Source organism: Haemorhous mexicanus, chromosome 17 (genome assembly GCF_027477595.1).
Source record: "Haemorhous mexicanus isolate bHaeMex1 chromosome 17, bHaeMex1.pri, whole genome shotgun sequence".
In the NCBI taxonomy this organism is placed as follows: Eukaryota; Metazoa; Chordata; class Aves; order Passeriformes; family Fringillidae; genus Haemorhous; species Haemorhous mexicanus.
In genome coordinates, this window is record NC_082357.1 from 2,508,133 (window position 1) to 2,525,138 (window position 17,006).

Here is a 17,006-nt window from a genome sequence, read left to right on the forward strand (position 1 = left end):
CTCCATGCTGCCTGAGAACCTGCAGCTGGAGTTGAGAGAGGACAGCACAGCACCCCTTGGCAGAACCTGCCAGGAGGGAAGGGCCAGGAGCCAGAAATTCTGTACAAGTCTGGGCTGGGTGAGTTGGACCAGCGCCGTCCTGGCTGGGATGGGAAGTTTGCAGAAGCCCTGTCATGTTCTGCCTCATTCATTTTGTGGGTCCTGGTAATGCAGGGTGTGTGATCCCACAGAGAGAAGTCATAGGGCTTCACCATCAGGGATTTGGGGAGCTCTGGTCCTGTCCTTGTTGGCCTGTTCTTTCCTTGACCTCTGGTCTGTTTCGTCCTGCTTTTAGTTCCTTTGTGAATGGATTTGAAACCTGTGCTTTTACATCTGAGGAGGAGGAAGAGGAATTTCCAGCATCTCAAGCAGCAGCTCGGGAAGAGGAGAAGCTGGAGGCAGTCAGGTGCTACATCCGCTCAAACACGGCCCTGTACAACAGGATTCTCTTCTATGAACCCATCGAGCTGGCTGATCTGCACGCAGAGCTCAAACAGAATGGCATTAAAATTTCCAAGGCAAAGCTGCTGGACTTTCTGGATTCTCAGTGCATCACATCAACCATGGCCAGAGCCAGGAAAGAGCAGGAGCAGAAAAGGAAGGAGAGCAGAAAACAGAGAAGGCGATTCCGAGTGAAGCCCACCCCTACCCTCTAAACTCCTGCACGTGGATTGCTGCCAAGCTGGAAAGCCCCATTCCCAGTTGGTGCTCTGGCAGCAGGCGATGGGTGGAGTGCTGCTGCTCCTCGTGGCCTGATCCCAGGTGACATCCAGGAGAACGGGCCTGAGCTGCACTCCCGTTGCCGGCCCAAACGCCCTATGGCTGCCCTGCCTTCAGCACACTGCTCACCTGCAACCTCTTTTCACCCAGTTGGACTCGTGTGCCTTTTCTTTCCATTTTTCCTGTAGATCTTAAGGTCCCCAACTTCTCTTCATGCTGGTGTTTCCCTCAGTGCCAGGACCTGTTCCCTGGATTTGGGCTGAGAAATGCTTCACCCTTCACGCTCCAGGATTCAATCAACTCTGTCAAGCACTGCCTGTTTACACTCCTGTGACTTCCATCTTCACTTCTTCAGCACAGTTTGCACTGCTGATTTTTAAGGCAGGGAATGCTGTGGAAATAGATAAAAGGCTTTTTTTCTTGCTTCACTTGGCAATCTCTACTAAAACTCCTAAATCTGTGTTTTTCTAATGGCTGCAGAACAGGGCAGGGGTTTGTTCTGTTCCCTTTGTGACACCTCCCAAAAGTGCCCCTGATACCCCATGTCATGGGAAAGCCCCCAGCAGAGATGTCTTGAAGAAAATATTAAGCAGTTTTGAGCACTGGAACTCTTCAGCACTTCCCACAGCTTGAGCAAAACCCACTGCCTGGATTAGTCCCATTGCCAAACTGGACTGGTCCCAGTTGTAAAGTGTCTGGGACTCCTGGAGAAGTCTTGGACCCTAAATTGTTGTATTTTATATATTGAATATTTACCTTCATAACAACTTTCTGACTTCTGTCTGTTCTGGCAGTTCTGAGTGTGCAAAGGCTCCCTGAAAAATAGGGACAGAACACAAAAAGAGGTCAGATTTCTAGATATCTTTGTATATGTCGGACATAATTTTTTTTATACAGAATTTGATTTTGATTTATATTATATACAATAAACAATTTAATTCCTGTCCATTCTCATATGGAACAGTAAACAAACACAGGATTATGTAGAAAACATGAACTTTATTGAACTAGACTACTCTTTCCATCTTCAACTACGGGGTGAGAACATGACTGGGAAGCCTATGCCTAAAAAACCTAAACTTGAACTCTGAAAAATTTCAACTGGGAGTGGAGAAGACTTGGGGAAACCTATTTACCTAATAACAAAGGGGTTCCTAACACCTGTGGGCAGGAATGTCCCAGTGCCCAGGCTCAACCAGGCCAACAGCTCCACACTTACAGTGCCAGTGTTTCTATATGGAAGGGATAAATCGGAGAGCAATCCTTCCTGCTGGTTTGCTTTCCATATCGTTCCAGTATAAAATTTCTTCTGGAGGATTTTATGTCAGATGTCTAATGGAACACAAAGTGTCTGGGAGAGGTGATGCAGCCTTTGGCAGAACCATCCCTGTGATTACCTGGGGAAGATGTGGACTCCAAATCCCTGCAAACGTTCAAGGCTGGGTTGGACAGGGCTTGGAGCCACCTGGCATAGTAAAGTGTCCCTGCCCATGGCACGGGGTTAAATGGGATGGGTTTTAAGGTCCCTTCCAACCCAAACCACGTGTGATTGCTAAGAATTCAGATTCACGCCCGAGATCAGCACAATCCCACTGCTCCCTTCACAACACTTTGGAGACCCGGGTGGCTGCAGCCCCTGAGAGTGCCCAGGTTGGACACCCCTGTCCTGGAAGGACATGGAGCCCAGATACAGACCGCCAGAGTTCTGACATGTTCTTCCCTCAGAAAGCGCTGGCTGCCATCGCGCCTTGCTCCCTGAGCCTCTGCAGCGGAGGCTCCCTCTTCCCCGGGGCGGGCGTTCCCTTCCCGCCTGAAGCCCGGCTAAGGGAAACCCCCGGCTCGGCCGGCACACGGGGGAAAGGCTCTGGACGGAGCGGGCAGCAGGTGACGGGTCCCGAGTCCTCAGGGGGGCCGAGCCTGCCACCTCCTCAGCCACGCCGCCGCCGCCATCCCGGGCCGCCTTCAGCGCCCGCGGGGCCGCCATTGGCCACCGCTGGCCGTCACGTGACCGCGCCTCAGCGGCCGCCGAGCGGAGCCGAGCGCGGGTGAGGGACCGGGACGGGGACACGGCGGGGCTGGATCGGGCACAGCTGCGGGACCGGGACGGGGACACGGCGGGGCTGGATCGGGCACAGCTGCGGGGCCGGGACGGGGACACGGCGGGGCTGGATCGGGCACAGCTGCGGGGCCGGGACGGGGACACGGCGGGGCTGGATCGGGCACAGCTGCGGGACCGGGACGGGGACACGGCGGGGCTGGATCGGGCACAGCTGCGGGGCCGGGACGGGGACACGGCGGGGCTGGATCGGGCACAGCTGCGGGGCCGGGATGGGACCCCCGGCGAGGCTGGAACCCCCGGCAGGTCCCGTCGCCCCCGTCACCTGGGCGCCCCCCGCTTTCCCTCCCGGCCCCCCCCCCAAGCCCCGCGGGTCCGCAGCGGTTCCGGGGCTCTGGTGCATCCCCGCAGAGCCGCCCCCGCTCGGTCGGGTAAATCCCGGCCCTCTGACTCGCCCCTTGTCTTCCCCCCGAGTCAGGTCCCCTGAAAGCAACTGGAAATGATCTCTGGAAATGGATCAGAAGGAGGAACTGTGGTTCTCCCACCTCCGCGCCTACCGAGGGAAGTCCGAGAGCAGCACATGTGCAGGTAAGGGGATGGGACAGTCATACAGTCACTGAGGTTTGGAAAAGCTCGCTTAGGTCGTGGAGTCTGACCATTAACCCAGCACATCTGTGAACCTATCGGTGAGAAAAACTGCTCCAGGATTCCCAGACCCTACCAGCATGCATAGGATTGGTGATACCGGGATGGACCACTGTCCTCCCAGTGGTCCCTAGCAGTCCCTAGCAGCAGCCAGTGCTGGGTCCCAGAGAAGACACAGGCAGTGTCCCGGTGTGTTCCTGGAGGCTTTCCCAGGCCCTGGCACTCTGTGACTTCAGAAACTACTGAAGCAGATATGCAATGTCTCAGTATCTCACAGCTCTCTCTGTATTTTCTTACTGTCTGAAGTTGTGCATGTTTTAGCATCCGTGACAGCTTCCAGCCAGTAGTTCCACAGCATATTCAACTGCTTTGTGAGTTGCTGCCTTCTTTAGTTTGCTTTGAAGCTGCCTTCCAATAGCTCACTTCATGTCAGTGAAGTGAGCAGATGGTGCAGGAGGGAACCCCACCCACCCCACAGGCCACTTGTAGTTTCACAGTCCTCTGCGATGACCCTGTCAGCTGCACCCTTAATTTCCAATGTAAAAGCTGTTCTGTGCCTTTTATTATTCATGTCATCAGCTCTATTGGAATTTGTCTGAAATGGAGGATCCATCCCTGCCCTTGCACAGAGTCAAGTTGTGGGGTTTGAGCTGTAAGGGCACAATTGCATTCTCTTTATTCTCTGTTTTTCCCTGAAAATCATTAACATTTGATGAGCTGTTTTGTCTGTCTGCCTGGGAGCTGCAGTTTTTGTCCATCTGCTCCAAGGGGCTATTCCAGAATGATGTCAAGAACATCCTAGGCCCATCCATAGAGGAGGCCTCTATACCAGGTCCCTCTGCACTTCTTTGTTTACCTGCAGTGCATGTCCTCTGTCATTCCCCTGTCACCTGGCAGGTCAGTGTCATCAGGCTCTGACACAGTTTATAGTCAGCCTTTGTGTCTGAATAGCAGAATCATAAACTCCTCCCCACCTCATGAAGGTCATTCATTCCACAGCAGCTGAGTTTCCTTACCAGTTTTGGTGAAGGATGAATGTCTTTGAGAATGCCTTTGGACTCCAGAGCTTCCTCCTGCTAGAATGGGTGACATCTCTGAAGAACTCCAGGTGGATTCTCTTGAGAAAGAGATCCAAGGGTACATTTAAGGTGATACTTAGGTTTTTCCCCAGTGTTTGCACTTACTCTGCTTACCTGGAGCTTGACTCAGATCTTAGCACTGCCAGTCTTGGGCACATCAGAGGCTTGAGATCAACCCAAATGGCATGGGCTGAGGAAGAACCATACTCTTCCTTGCTTGCTTATTAATTTTTTGCCAGTTCAGCCTTATACTTCCAGTGTGAATTCCTGAGCATTGTGAACTTATTCTCCTTTCACTTAAAACACTTCCAGTGAGGTCTTGTCATTGAGATTTTGATCAAACCCTTTACAGACAACAGCAACAGAGCAACTTCCCAAGCTCCACTGTCTGCTCAGTAAGTCTGACCCACAGGGCAAGGGCTTCAGGCTGGGCTGCCAGAAATGTCCTTATCCTGTATTTGGATGTCCCTCTTCTCTTTTCCTCCACATCTCGCCTGGATGGAATAGCTGCAGAGACACATGGCTGTCAAAGTTCCAGTTTCTGTTGCTCTCATGGAACAATTTTAAGGAAAACTATATCAAGTGTCAGTGTCATACCAAGCTACTGTAAAAGGCATCTCAGGAGTCACTGTGAAATCACATTGTGGTGTTTTCTTACACTGCCCAGAAAGAGGAAGATCAGATGTGTGCTTAGATCATCTGGGCTGTAATTCTGGACTCTCCTTTCTTAGTTCTGCAGTGCCTCTCCTGCTCCAAGACAAGACTTTCTCATCCCAGTTCTGTGTGCTCTCCCGTGCATCCATAGGAGCACAAAGTTGCTTTCTTCTGCCTCTAAGACTGGCATAAGCCATGTTTGAGGTGTCTGATTTAATCCCTTAGGGCCTCTGCAGCAGATCAGGGATGTTGCATTTGTTCTGCTGAGTAGGACAGCTCTTTGTGGCACTTCCATGACTCTCAATTCAGCTTTTAATAATTTTTCAGATATTCTAGAAGAGCAGCCATCTTTCCTGTTCAAGCACCAAACTTTTACCTCTAACATGCCAATGATTTCAGTGGATTCAGGTTCTGTCAGGGCACACAGGGCTGTTCCCAGGGTTTGTTCCTGTGAACATACTGAGAAATCCACTGTGTAGTTGGAAGGGAAATATCAGAACTTTTTGTAAGAGTCAATCTGGTGAATCTTTAGAATTTGATCCCTTTTGATTTCCCCTGTTTAAAGGTTCCTGTCTGTGACTTCTATCTAGATTCTCATTTTATTGCAGCTGAAGATGGGATTGTGAGCAAAAAAGAGAAGAATCCCCACCAAGGCATCCCTGGGCTAGCAGAGCTGGAGGTTTCACTCTCACGACTTTCCAAGGAGAACAATTCCCGGAGTCCTGCACAGGACCCACTCGTCCCACTGAGGTCAGGAAGGGTTCAGAGACCTCTGGAGAAAAGGCAGAGCCGAGTGATGCTGTGTGGGAAAAGTTTCAGGAAGCTGCCAGATGTTATCCAGCAGAGAAATTCCTCTGTGAGGAGGCTGATGATATGTGGGGACTGCTGGAAGAGCTTCCGTGTGAGTTCCAACCTCGTCCAGCACCGGAGGATCCACACCGGAGAGAAACCCTTCCCGTGCACCGCGTGTGGGGAGCGTTTCCGGCAGCGCTCCCATCTGATCCGGCACCAGAGGACGCACACGGGGGAGAGGCCCTACGAGTGCTCCGAGTGCGGGAAGAGCTTCAGCGTCAGCTCCAAGCTGCTCCGCCACCAGGTGACCCACACCGGAGAGAAGCCCTTCGGGTGTGCCGAGTGCGGGAAGAGGTTCTGCGGGAACTGCCAGCTGGTGCAGCACCGGCGGGTGCACACCGGGGAGAGGCCCTACACGTGCGGCAGCTGCGGGAGGAGCTTCAGCGTCAGCTCGGCCCTGGCGCGGCACCGGCGCGTCCACAGCGGGGAGAAGCCCTACGGCTGCACCGAGTGCGGGAAGAGCTTCAGCCAGAGCTCCGAGCTCATGAAGCACCAGCGGGTGCACACGGGCGAGAAGCCGTACAAGTGCTCCGAGTGCGGGAAGAGCTTCACCGTGAGTTCGGCCCTCATCCAGCACCGCCGGTTCCACAGGGGCGAGCGCCCCTTCGGGTGCTCCGAGTGCGGGAAGAGCTTCACGGTGAGCTCCCACCTCATCCAGCACCGCCGCTTCCACACCGGGGAGCGCCCCTTCGAGTGCACGGAGTGCGGGAAGAGCTTCCTGTGGAGGTCGGCCCTGCTGCGGCACCGGCGGGTGCACAGCGGGGAGCGGCCCTACGCCTGTACCGACTGCGGGGACAGCTTCAGGCAGAGCGCCCACCTCAGCCAGCACCGCCGCACCCACACCGGAGAGCGGCCCTACGGCTGTGCCGACTGCGGGAGGGGCTTTGCCGTGAGCTCCGCGCTCCTGCGGCACCGGCACGTCCACGGGGCGGGGCAGCCCTAGGCTCTGATCCCCGCGGTCTCACTGTCTCCGTTCTCCCCATTGATTGCCCTGCTCAAGGAGCGGGAAGGCTCTTTAGTTTCATGAGAAAGAATCCTAAAGGAGAGAGGTGCAAATAGGGGAGAGCCAGTGCGAGGAGCTGGAGGTCTGGACAGGAGCGGGGACACGGCAGGGGAAGTCGGTGGTGTTCGGAGGGAAAGCTCTTGGGAGAGAAAGGACGTGCTTTGAAAAGGCTGGAATCTGCTTCCTGTATTTCAGAGGAAGGTAAATGACTTTGTGCCCACATGTGGACAATTAATAGACGGAAGCACACGGAGGCTGCAACACTCGGTCAACAAAAGCTCCTGATCTGTGTTCAGAGGCGCTGAGCTCCCTCCGTCAGCCCAGGGGCTGAAGCCGCAGCCCAAAGAAGCCCAAGGCCTGGTGCCCTCGGCCCCGTGCGCTGGCTATCGGTGTGTGCCCGCGGCCCTGCAGGGGCTGTGGGGCGGCAGCTGCGCTGGGTGCCGTTGCTGCAGCCGCCAATAAAGCGGCCGGGACCGCCGCGTTGCCGCCATGTTTGCATCTCGACCGCCCTTTCCGGTTGCCGGGCGCAGCGTCGCTAGCGCATGCGCACATTTCCTCTCCTGCCGCCCTCCAGGGACGGGGCCTTGGGCGGGGCCGGCCAGGTGAGCATGGGGCGGGGTCAGTGGTGCCACGTGATTCTACCCTCCTCCCACCCATCGTCGGCATCTGCGCGTGCGCCGCCCCGAGCCCCGCCCGCCTCCGGGGGGGTCTTCGCGCGGCGCCTCGGCCGCCTTCGCCAATCGCCGGCGCGTGCCGTGCGCGGCTCCCGATTGGCCGCGCGGCGCCCGCTGGGCCATAAAGCCGGGCCGGCCGGGCCGGGCCTTTGTCTCTCGTTGCGGGGGCCGAGGGCGGCGGCAGCAGCAGCGGTGAGTGCGCGGCGCGTCCCCATGGCAACGCGGCCGGGCCCGAGCCCGCGGGCCGGCACCCTCCCCTGGGGCTCACCCGGTGGGGCTCTGCCCGCTCCCGGCGGCGAGTGGGCCAGGAAGCCCTCCCGGACCGCCTCAGAGCCGTGCTTCCGCGCCGCTGCCCGCCGGGGCCCGGGGCTGGCGCGGCCGACGTGACCGCCCTGGCGCGGGCCGGGCCGGGCCGCTCGGGCCCGCAGTTCCCGGGCGCTGCCCGCCCGCAGGGCCGGCCATCCGCAGCCTTCCCTGGTCCTGCCGTGTGTCCCCGCGAGCGAGCGAGCGAGCGCCTGCCCCGCGGCCGGCGGCGTGTGCCAGCACCGCGTCCTCGGAGCCCCGCCGTGAGTTTGCACGGCTGCTCATCAGCGACGCCTGGGACTTGGGGGATCGGAGCCCTGCGCTGCGTGCTGCCGGTGGCGATGGGGCCCCTTGGCTTTCCTTGGCCCCGCAGAGCTCAGAGAAGCACTTGGAGAACGAAGGCCTCTTGCTGTTCCTCCTTTTCCATTATTGGCCTTTGTCCTGTTCAAGCCTCGGCACCCACACATAGCACTGCATTGCACATAGCAGCCTGAAGTGCCTGTCACCGGCCCTGCTTGGTAGTCCCAGGCACAGCTGGCAGCCGACAGGACCGCCAGGGCAGGCACTGGCTGGCTCTCTGGTGGACAAAGGCTGTTTGGTGTAACTGTGTGTGCCCGATACAATGTTTTCTTTCTCAGCCCACCTCCAACCCTAAGTGTTCCTATAGCCATGGTGAGAAAATAACGATGGGCTGACACAAGTGCCACCCCCACAGGGCAGAACTGAACAAGGTCTTTGAGGTCACCAGGAGCTTCCTTTGGTCGGTTTGTTGAGGTTCTGGGCTGCAGCTCCAGAAGACAGAAGTAGTGTTTGTGTGGGCACACTAGAAGTGTCTGGGACTTGAATTACTGCCTAAATTTAGGCTGTGTTCAGGTGAAATCTTCAGCTTACCTGGGGTCAGGTAATGTGGTAACTTAGTCTATGAGGCTCCATTTCCAGCAGCAGCCAGTGCCAAATCCTTCACCAGAAGGAGATGGAGATGAGAATCTCCTGCTGGGATTGCCAGGTAACCCCTGGGATGATTCTTCAAGCCTCTAGGCCTGAGGTTCTGAGGTTTGTTTCCACTGCAGTGATGGTAGGTCCAACCACACTGAGCTCTGTGTGCGGGTAAATGCCTTGAAGTTGCATGCAAATTAAACAGCAGATATGAACTCTGTACTGCCTGTGAGTTACCAAACTTCTCCCAGAGTGCCCAGACAAATCTAGGGCTTCCAGTGCTCCTTCCCTGCAGCAGCAGTGTCTTCTTCCTTCAGAAGGCTTGGGATTATTTGGATTAAATGTTTTCCTACCCTGAGAAGACAGCTGTGCATCTGGGGTGTGCAGCTTGGTGAGGAGATGTGTGTGGGGACAAACTGTACTCATTGAGATGTGGTTTTTTCAGGGGGTTTGAACACTGTCATTGGGAAAGAAATGTTTGGAATGCTATGTCCTGTACCAAACCTCCTCCCCACTCTCCAGCCCTGCTATCCCAAGTGGTAGCTGTTGGATTGCTCCCAGGCAGGCTGTCTGGGCACTGGGAGGTACCCTGAACATCAGCCAGGTCCTGGATGAGCAGAGTTCCCTGCAGCAAATGAAATGGCATCGCAGCCTCTGCAGAGGAGGTGGCACTGCCTGAGCCTCCTCCTCGGCGTGTGGGACGTGCCCCCTCTCAGAGGAGCAGAGAAACCAGGGCTGTGACCACAAAATGGGGCTTGCAGTTGCCAGTTTTTGAGTAAAAGCACCAGTGTGTGGTGGTGTGAGACACAGTGGCTCTGAGTGCCTTTCCTCCCAGCTCTCAGTGACCCAGCACACGGGAGGATGGGCTTTGTGCTGACTTGTCCTGTTGGGATGTGTCTGTGCTAGAGACTGTATCAGGAAAAATCTCAGCTTCCATATTTTCCTGCACGAGTTCTGCCCTCACCTGGGGCTACAGGGACTGGTGTTACCACTGCCACAGAGAAGAACTTGTCAGGCTTAGCCCTGCAAAACATGCCAGGGGAAACGCAAGTCTGAGAACGCACCAAGGGCCTTCAGTGAGTTTTTGCATGGTAACCCCTGCTCCCAACAGCAAACTGCTCCTGGGACAGTCATTCACCACTCCCATTAGCTGTGACAGGGTGCCCTGTGTGAACAGGAGCGTGCTCAGGCTGTGGCAGTGGAGGCTCTGATGAGTGAGCAGGTGATGATCTCAGGGCCATCTTTGGGGAGCCTTGAGCCATGGTTGCTGTTAATCACTGTTAATTTTGAGGCCTGACCTGGTGTGTTCATTTGGGCTGGATTTGATGTCAGCCTTCAGGCCTCTCTCAAGGGATGAGTGTGGCTCCAGTGTTCTGTAGCTCTGCTCTCAGCAGTGGCTGTTTCAGGCACTGAAACCTCCAGGACTCTGGCTTTCTGGGAATATAAGGTAAATTTGAACTAGTTTTTCTAGTTTCATTTTGGAATCTGCATCTCCTGAGAAGGTCCCGGGCTGCCATGAGCGGGGCAGGCAGGGTGTCACAGAGCTGGTGACATTGGCAGGTGGCACTGTTCCTCCTGTGCCCACCACAGGTTCCTGGCTGAGCTCAGCTGGCTCATTTGCCTTTGTGCTTTGTTTCCCTTCCCCACAGTGGGCATTTCTGCACTCTGAAGCTGTGAGGAGTGAAGGTGGATCCCTGGGTTGAGCTGCCTGGTGAGTGATCACACACACAGCCCAGCGCCTGTGCAGGTTTCTGGCCTGATTTTTATCCTGGGCTGGAGAGGCTGCACGGTGCCATGTCAGGGGAGGGCTGGTGAGATTGTAGGGCTGCCACCTGAATCACTTCTGTCCCAGCCCTGGGCTCCTGGCATCCCAAATCAGTGCACTTGGTCAGCCTTCCCCTGGGGAAGGCTCTGTCCCAGGAAAGGTAAGGATTCTGTGCTCACAGGGGAAACCTTCACTGGTGATGAGTTCCCCAGACCAGGTGCTGTGCCTGAGCTGGGGGAGCCTTGGGCTGCACCTGAGGATGGGGCTCAGCCCTGGCTCCTGGTTGGGGTGTGGAGAGCTCTGAGGGTGGCTGTGAAAAAGGGCTTAGAAACTCTGGGGTGAGGAACTGGAGAGCAATTAATTTCTTACTGGTGTGCTCATGTGAGCTGCTGTGCCAGTGCTTGCTGGCTCTCCCGATCCCCTGCTGTGGGCTTAGCAGTGAATCCATGGATGCAGCCCAGTAAGGGGGGCTGAACTGAAGTGGGGAGCACAAGATGGTTCCCTTGGGGAGTGCTTTTGAAGAGCCAGCATCAGCTTGGCTCTTTGCTCCTCTCCCAAGGCTGCCTGAAAGGTGGTGGTGGTGTTGCTCTGCACAAAGCTGATTACAGCTCCATTTTATAAATGAGGGGCCTGGATTTCTGTGCTCAGCCAATGTAATCCAGGTGTGTTGTGTTCCTGCTCCTGGGTAAGGCTTGTGCATCCTGTTACATCCAAGGAGATTTTATTTCCTCTTGTAATGAGCAGGGGCAACCCAGTTACTTACGGGATTTGAAGTAAATTCTGCCAGGCAGGAGAGGAGGGTGTGCGTGGGAGCAGGAGCTGTCTGCAGCTCACTCTGCTGGAGAGTGGCCCAGGAAAGGCAGAGCAGTGAAATCTGCCCCTGCTTTGGGAGTTCCTCCTCCTCTATTCTGTCACAGGGAATGTTCTTGTTTCCCCTGTGAGCTGCCTGACTTCAGAGCTCAGCTGGCCTAATTCACCACTGCTTACTTCTGGAAGCTTTGTACTTGAACGTGTAGATTGTTCTTCCTCCTGAGCGAAGGAGAGGGGCTTCCCTTCCCAGTTACTCTGCTCAGAGTGACATTGGGGGAAATATTTGGTAGCACCAGGGGAAAGCAGCCTGCTCACAAGTCCAGTGCAGATTGCCAAGATGGAGGTCTCATCTTCAGCCAGGAGCCATCCTGAAGGGGGAAATGGAATGCAGGCTGCTGTGTTTAATGTTTTGTGAGCTGGTGTCAGTGTTGAGGTTCACCTGAACTGAACAGGCAGATCTGCATACTTCGAAGTGCCTGGTGTGAGGTCCTGCCTGGTAGGGCTGCTCAGAGAACTCCTGGTTGGACTGTTCAGCATTTCACACCCATCTCTTTGCTAAGGCAGCTTCCCCTGAAAGCCCCTCTCTGATTTTGCTTTTCAGACTGATCCCAGCAGTGACCACAATGCCCTCAGCCCTGGAGAGCCCAGAGAGGGGAGAGGAAGATGTTTTGCACTATGAGGAAATAGAAGATGATGCTGTCAGGTGAGTTCTGTCCTACACAAATGGCACAGACACAGCCTTGGGCAAGGCAAGAGATCTTCCAGGAGTGATCCTTCTCATCTGAAAGAAGTGAGGGACCCCAATAAGTGATCAGTCAAATACATGAGCTGGGAAATCTCTGTGGTCAAACTGTACTGTAAGGCTGGAAGGGATGGGAAAGAGTCATCTGGCAGGTCTGACAACAAACACTTGACTATGAAAGTCACCTTTCAGAAACACTCTTGACTATTTGGCAGCTGTGTTTGTGTCTTCCTGGCCAAGGGGAGCCAGTTTTCCATGGCTTGCTGGGCAGGCTTTTTGTTTTGAAATCTGACTCTGGAGGTGAACTCTGCTCTCATGAGCTCTTGCCTTTGCAGAGTACCCAGGTCTAGGCAAGGACATTTTCTAGGAGGTTACTTTAAAAAACAAATTCACACTCATGTTCTAAAAGCCAAGGCTTCAGACTTGGAAAACAGGAAGGGTGACTAGGGTGCTTCCTAGAAGGTCTAGACAGGCTGGTTGATTTCTTTGACTTGACAGGCTCAGCTTCATGAGAAGTTAATGTTTGCTGGCTCTGCTGGCACACTCAGTGGGTCTGGAGTGTTCAAAGCCTTTCTTAGAGCTAACACAAGTGTGCTAGCTGTAGCAAAGTAGTGATAAAAACTGTGAGGTGCACTTTGGCATGATTTGAGTGAGTGTTGATACTGTACCAGTGTCCTGATGCTGTACCTGAAGGGTGGCTGTAGCCAGAAGGGGTCGGGCTCTTCTTGCAGGCAGCCACTGACAGAATGAGAGGACACAGCCTTAAGCTGCACCAGGAGAAGTTTAGGTTGGACATCAGGAAAAAATTCTACACTGAAAGAGTGATTGGGCACTGGGATTGCCTGCCCAGGGAGGTGGTGGGGTCACTGTCCCTGGATGTGTTTAAGAACAGCCTGGATGTGGCACTCAGTGCTGTGGTTTAGGTGATGAGGAGATGTTAGGTCGTAGGTTGGACTTGATGATCTCAAAGGTCTTTTCCAACCCAGTTCATTCTGTGATTCTGTGTCCAGGTAGGTGCAGTGCCTGTAGTCTAAAATCATTGATTTTAATGTTTTGGGTCTTTTTTAAAACAAGACACAATGTGGAAACTTGAAAAACCAGTGTAATGCAGGAGAAATAAACTTCTAAAGGGTGTTCTTGCCTTGTTTTGCCATTCAGCTCTCATCTCTTCATCAACAGTTGATATCCAAGTTGGGAAAGCTGGGGGACCTACCTGAGCCTTTTTTGTTCTCCAGCAGAAGGTACCGCCAAGGCCCCCATGCCCTTTAGCCTGTTCTGATGCTCCCCATAAGCTCAAGGCTTCCTTGTGTAGTGTTGTTGGGCTCACATGGATGAGAAGCAAAAGTCACGGTGCAGGGATCCGCAGGTCCTTGGCAGTCACTTCAGCATCCTGGGCCAGAGCCCTGGTAAGCCCCAGCCCTCCTGGAGTGGCAGCTGCGGTTGGCACACAGGCCGCTGCCACCCTGCTGCTTCCTCCAGCAGGTGCCACAGCCTGCGGGGTGGCCTGAGGGTCCCACCTTGTACATTCTCCAAACTGGGATGGTAGATGGTGGGGGAGCCCTCCAGACACAGCAGGGACAGCCTGTGTGAGGCCGTGGGGTGAAAGGAGCTCTGTGTTTGCCTGCAGCCCCATGGACCTTTCGGAGCTGCTGAAGGAGGGGACGAAGGAATCGCACGACCGCGCCGAGAACACCCAGTTTGTCAAGGACTTCCTCAAGGGCCGCATCAAGAAGGAGCTCTTCAAGGTGGGTGTTGCTCTGCTCCCCGTCTCTTTGATGCACTCAGTGACTGATGCAGACTCCAAGGCAGAGCCCTGGGGTGCCATGGTGGTAGGCAGAGCAGAGCCTTGGCTCATTCAAGCAATGCCTGCTTGGTACAGACCCTCCAGGCTGGTTCTGTGCCGGGTCTGGGGGTTTGCTCTTGTTTGCCCCAGTTCCATGTAGGCAGGAGTAGTCATGAGATGAGTTGTGCCCATCTAGTGAGCAGCCTCTCACATGAGCTGTGCTCTGTCTCTAGCTGGCCACTGTGGCCCTTTACTTCACCTACTCTGCTTTGGAAGAGGAGATGGATCGCAACAAGGACAACCCCCTCTTTGCTCCTCTGTATTTCCCCGTGGAGCTTCACCGGAGAGAAGCTTTGGCCAAAGACCTCAATTATTTTTATGGGGAAGACTGGAAAGAAAAGATCCAGTGTTCAGAGGCAACTCAGCAGTATGTGGACAGAATCCATCATGTGGGACAACACGAGCCAGAGCTGCTGGTGGCTCACGCTTACACACGCTACATGGGGGACCTCTCAGGTGGCCAGGTGCTGAAGAAGGTAGCCCAGAGGGCCCTGAAGTTGCCCAGTACTGAGGAAGGGATCCAATTCTATGTGTTTGACAACATTTCCAACGCACAGCAGTTCAAGCAGCTTTACAGAGCAAGAATGAATGCTCTGGACTTGGACAAGAACACCAAGGAAAGGATCGTGGAAGAGGCCAACAAAGCCTTCAGATTTAACATGCAGGTACTAAACAAGTCCCTTGATGTCCTGTATGTGTAGGTGCTGCAGCTTTTAGGTCTGGCCCAGGTGAATTCAGTCACACCACTCACCCAGTCAGTGGTCTGGGGCTGAGACCACCACAGCCCCTCCTTGAGGGGTTGGGGTTTTAGTTGAACTAGTTTTCACTAGCTTCAGGCAGGAATTCCTCCCATGCTCCAACACCACAGCCAAACACTTTGATTAAGGCAAAATTAATATGACTTGAAGATTCCCACAGGCTCTGTGGCTGTGAAGCTGTGAGGGGAGCAGAGCTCTTGTGCCAAGACAGCTCAAACAGTTTGAGTGTGCTGCACCACCCTGGTGACAGTGTATCTCCTGTCTCAGGTCTGACTTGTTGCCCATGGTCAAAAATGTCTGGAGCTTCCCGTTCCTCTCATAGCATTTGCCTCTCATCAAACCTGACTGAGCTGCCTCTTGCCCCAGGGGATGAACACAGATTTAGCTACTGGATGGAAGTTTTAATCTTGTGCTTGTAGCAGGTCAGTGTGATTTAAACTGGCCAGAAACATGGTGAGGTGCGGTTGGCTCCTTTGTCAGGATCCTTATGGAATCCCATGGCAGTGAGAGGGGCTGCCTGACCACTGCAGGAGCTGGGATCCTTCAAGGGTCTGCAGCAGGGAGGGGACAGCCTGTTGCCCCACACTCCCACCCACAGCAGGCTGGGAAGTGAGAAGCAGGGTGGTGCTGCCTTGCTCCTGGCTCTGACTGCATGCTCTTGGGATGGGCTGTGCCTTCCTGGAGCTGCAGTGTGAGCCAGGTGTCACCCCAGCTCTGCAGTGGATGCCCCGACAGGCAGCTGGGGACACGGAAGCAGGAGTGGTGCTTGCCTGTTCCCCAGATGATTGCAGGGGTCTGGCTGAGAGCTGCCTGGCTCTGCCTGCTTCATGTGCTCACTGTGACCACTTGCAGGTGTTTGATGAGCTGGACAAGATCGGCAGGTCGCTGGGAGAAGAAGCCCAAGATGGAGGCTTTCCAGTCCACGATGGAAAGGGAGACATCCGCAAATGCCCTTACTATGCAGACAAACTGGGTAGGTGGTGGCAGTGAGGGGGCTGCCACGGGTGTGTGGCACAGGAGTGGCAGTGCTAACGGTGCTTTCTGTGTCCTGCAGGCACAGCAAGCCCCAGCTGCCCCTTCCACGCTGCTGTGGGCCTGGCCAGGCAGCCCCTGGTGCAGCTGGTGCTGGCAGCCTGCATGGCCGTGGCAGCGGGAGCTGCAGCCTGGTACATCCTGTGATGGGCACAGTCCAGTGTGGCTCTGCTTGGGGGCAAGGGCAGAGATGTGCCCTGCCTGCTTTCCGACCCTTCCCTTGCTGGTGGTGAGTTGGCTGCAGAGTGTGGAGTAAGGAAATGAACAGGAATCCCCTAGGACTGTCCAAACCTCCTTGCACAGCACTGTAACACCTCCTTAGCTGACTAGTGCACGGGACTGCTCAGTGCCAGGGCGTGAGGACTCCACTGCAGCACTGCCCTGCCCAGGCCAGGGCAGCTTTTAAGGCTAGAGATGTCCTGTCCTGTCCTGGCAAGGGCTTCACATGCTTGGCTTTTCATCTCCATCCCTGAAGCAGTGTCTGGAGGGGGTTTCCTGCCCTGGGTTGCGTCTGCAGAATGTGTCATCAGCCTTTCAAACAACGAGCACTTGCTTTCCTACCCTGAGAAGCTGAGGCTGTGCCAGGGGGCTGTTAGCTCAGAGGAGTGTCCTGTTTGGTGCAATGGCTGAGGAACCAAGTTGGAGGGAGCTTCCTGGGGATGGGGGCAGGACCATGGTGGGGTATGGAGGTGACAGATCTGTATTGTGCAACTTTGGGGTTGACGGTTGGTTGTTGGTTATTTCTCCTGAAGCCTTGATTGGAATAAAAAGTTGCAATGCTGTAGCTGGGGGAAGTCAAAAGCACATCATTGTGAGAATGGGGAGGCTCGGGAGGGGTTAAAGGGGAGAAAGGGAGTACAGTCCCACCCTGTTTCACTTGTTTCTGACTCATGCAGTCCCTGAGAAACTCCTGTCCTAGCACCCCACTGTCCCTGCTATTTTCCCTGGGGTTTCCACGAGGGGAGGCTCATTTGCCCTGCTGAGGACACAGCCAGGTGCTGTCAGGGCTTGGGGCTTTCCTGAGTTGAGGGATTCCTGGTAGGGTAGAGAAGCTGCTGCTTCTGTACCCTCACCCTGCCCTCATCCTCATGTCCC

General features: G+C 55.0%; 2 protein-coding genes across 18 annotated transcripts in view; both read left to right on the forward strand.

Annotated features, from left to right (window-relative positions):
- SLX4 (SLX4 structure-specific endonuclease subunit) overlaps positions 1–1,703 on the forward strand; it is a 28,760-nt gene extending 27,057 nt beyond the window's left edge. For all 8 annotated transcript variants that reach the window (XM_059862228.1, XM_059862226.1, XM_059862227.1 and 5 more), the window contains one exon: positions 335–1,703. In XM_059862228.1, the coding sequence (XP_059718211.1) occupies positions 335–695 (361 nt within the window). In that variant the 3' untranslated portion in view covers positions 696–1,703. The remainder of the gene's footprint in view (positions 1–334) is intronic.
- Positions 1,704–2,652: 949 nt separating this feature from the next.
- On the forward strand, positions 2,653–16,695 carry HMOX2 (heme oxygenase 2). Of its 10 annotated transcripts, none has more exons than XM_059862241.1 (6): positions 3,202–3,403; positions 12,138–12,239; positions 13,906–14,023; positions 14,295–14,786; positions 15,732–15,852; positions 15,934–16,695. In XM_059862241.1, exons 1-6 carry the CDS (start codon positions 3,315–3,317, stop codon positions 16,056–16,058), a joined length of 1,047 nt encoding a protein of 348 aa, XP_059718224.1. In that variant the 5' UTR covers positions 3,202–3,314; the 3' UTR covers positions 16,059–16,695. The 10 variants fall into 10 exon arrangements, 9 of the variants coding, with proteins under 9 accessions (XP_059718218.1, XP_059718220.1, XP_059718223.1 ...); XM_059862239.1 differs by lacking the exon at positions 3,202–3,403 and adding an exon at positions 6,996–7,650; XM_059862242.1 differs by lacking the exon at positions 3,202–3,403 and adding an exon at positions 10,559–10,672.
- Positions 16,696–17,006: the final 311 nt, after the last annotated feature.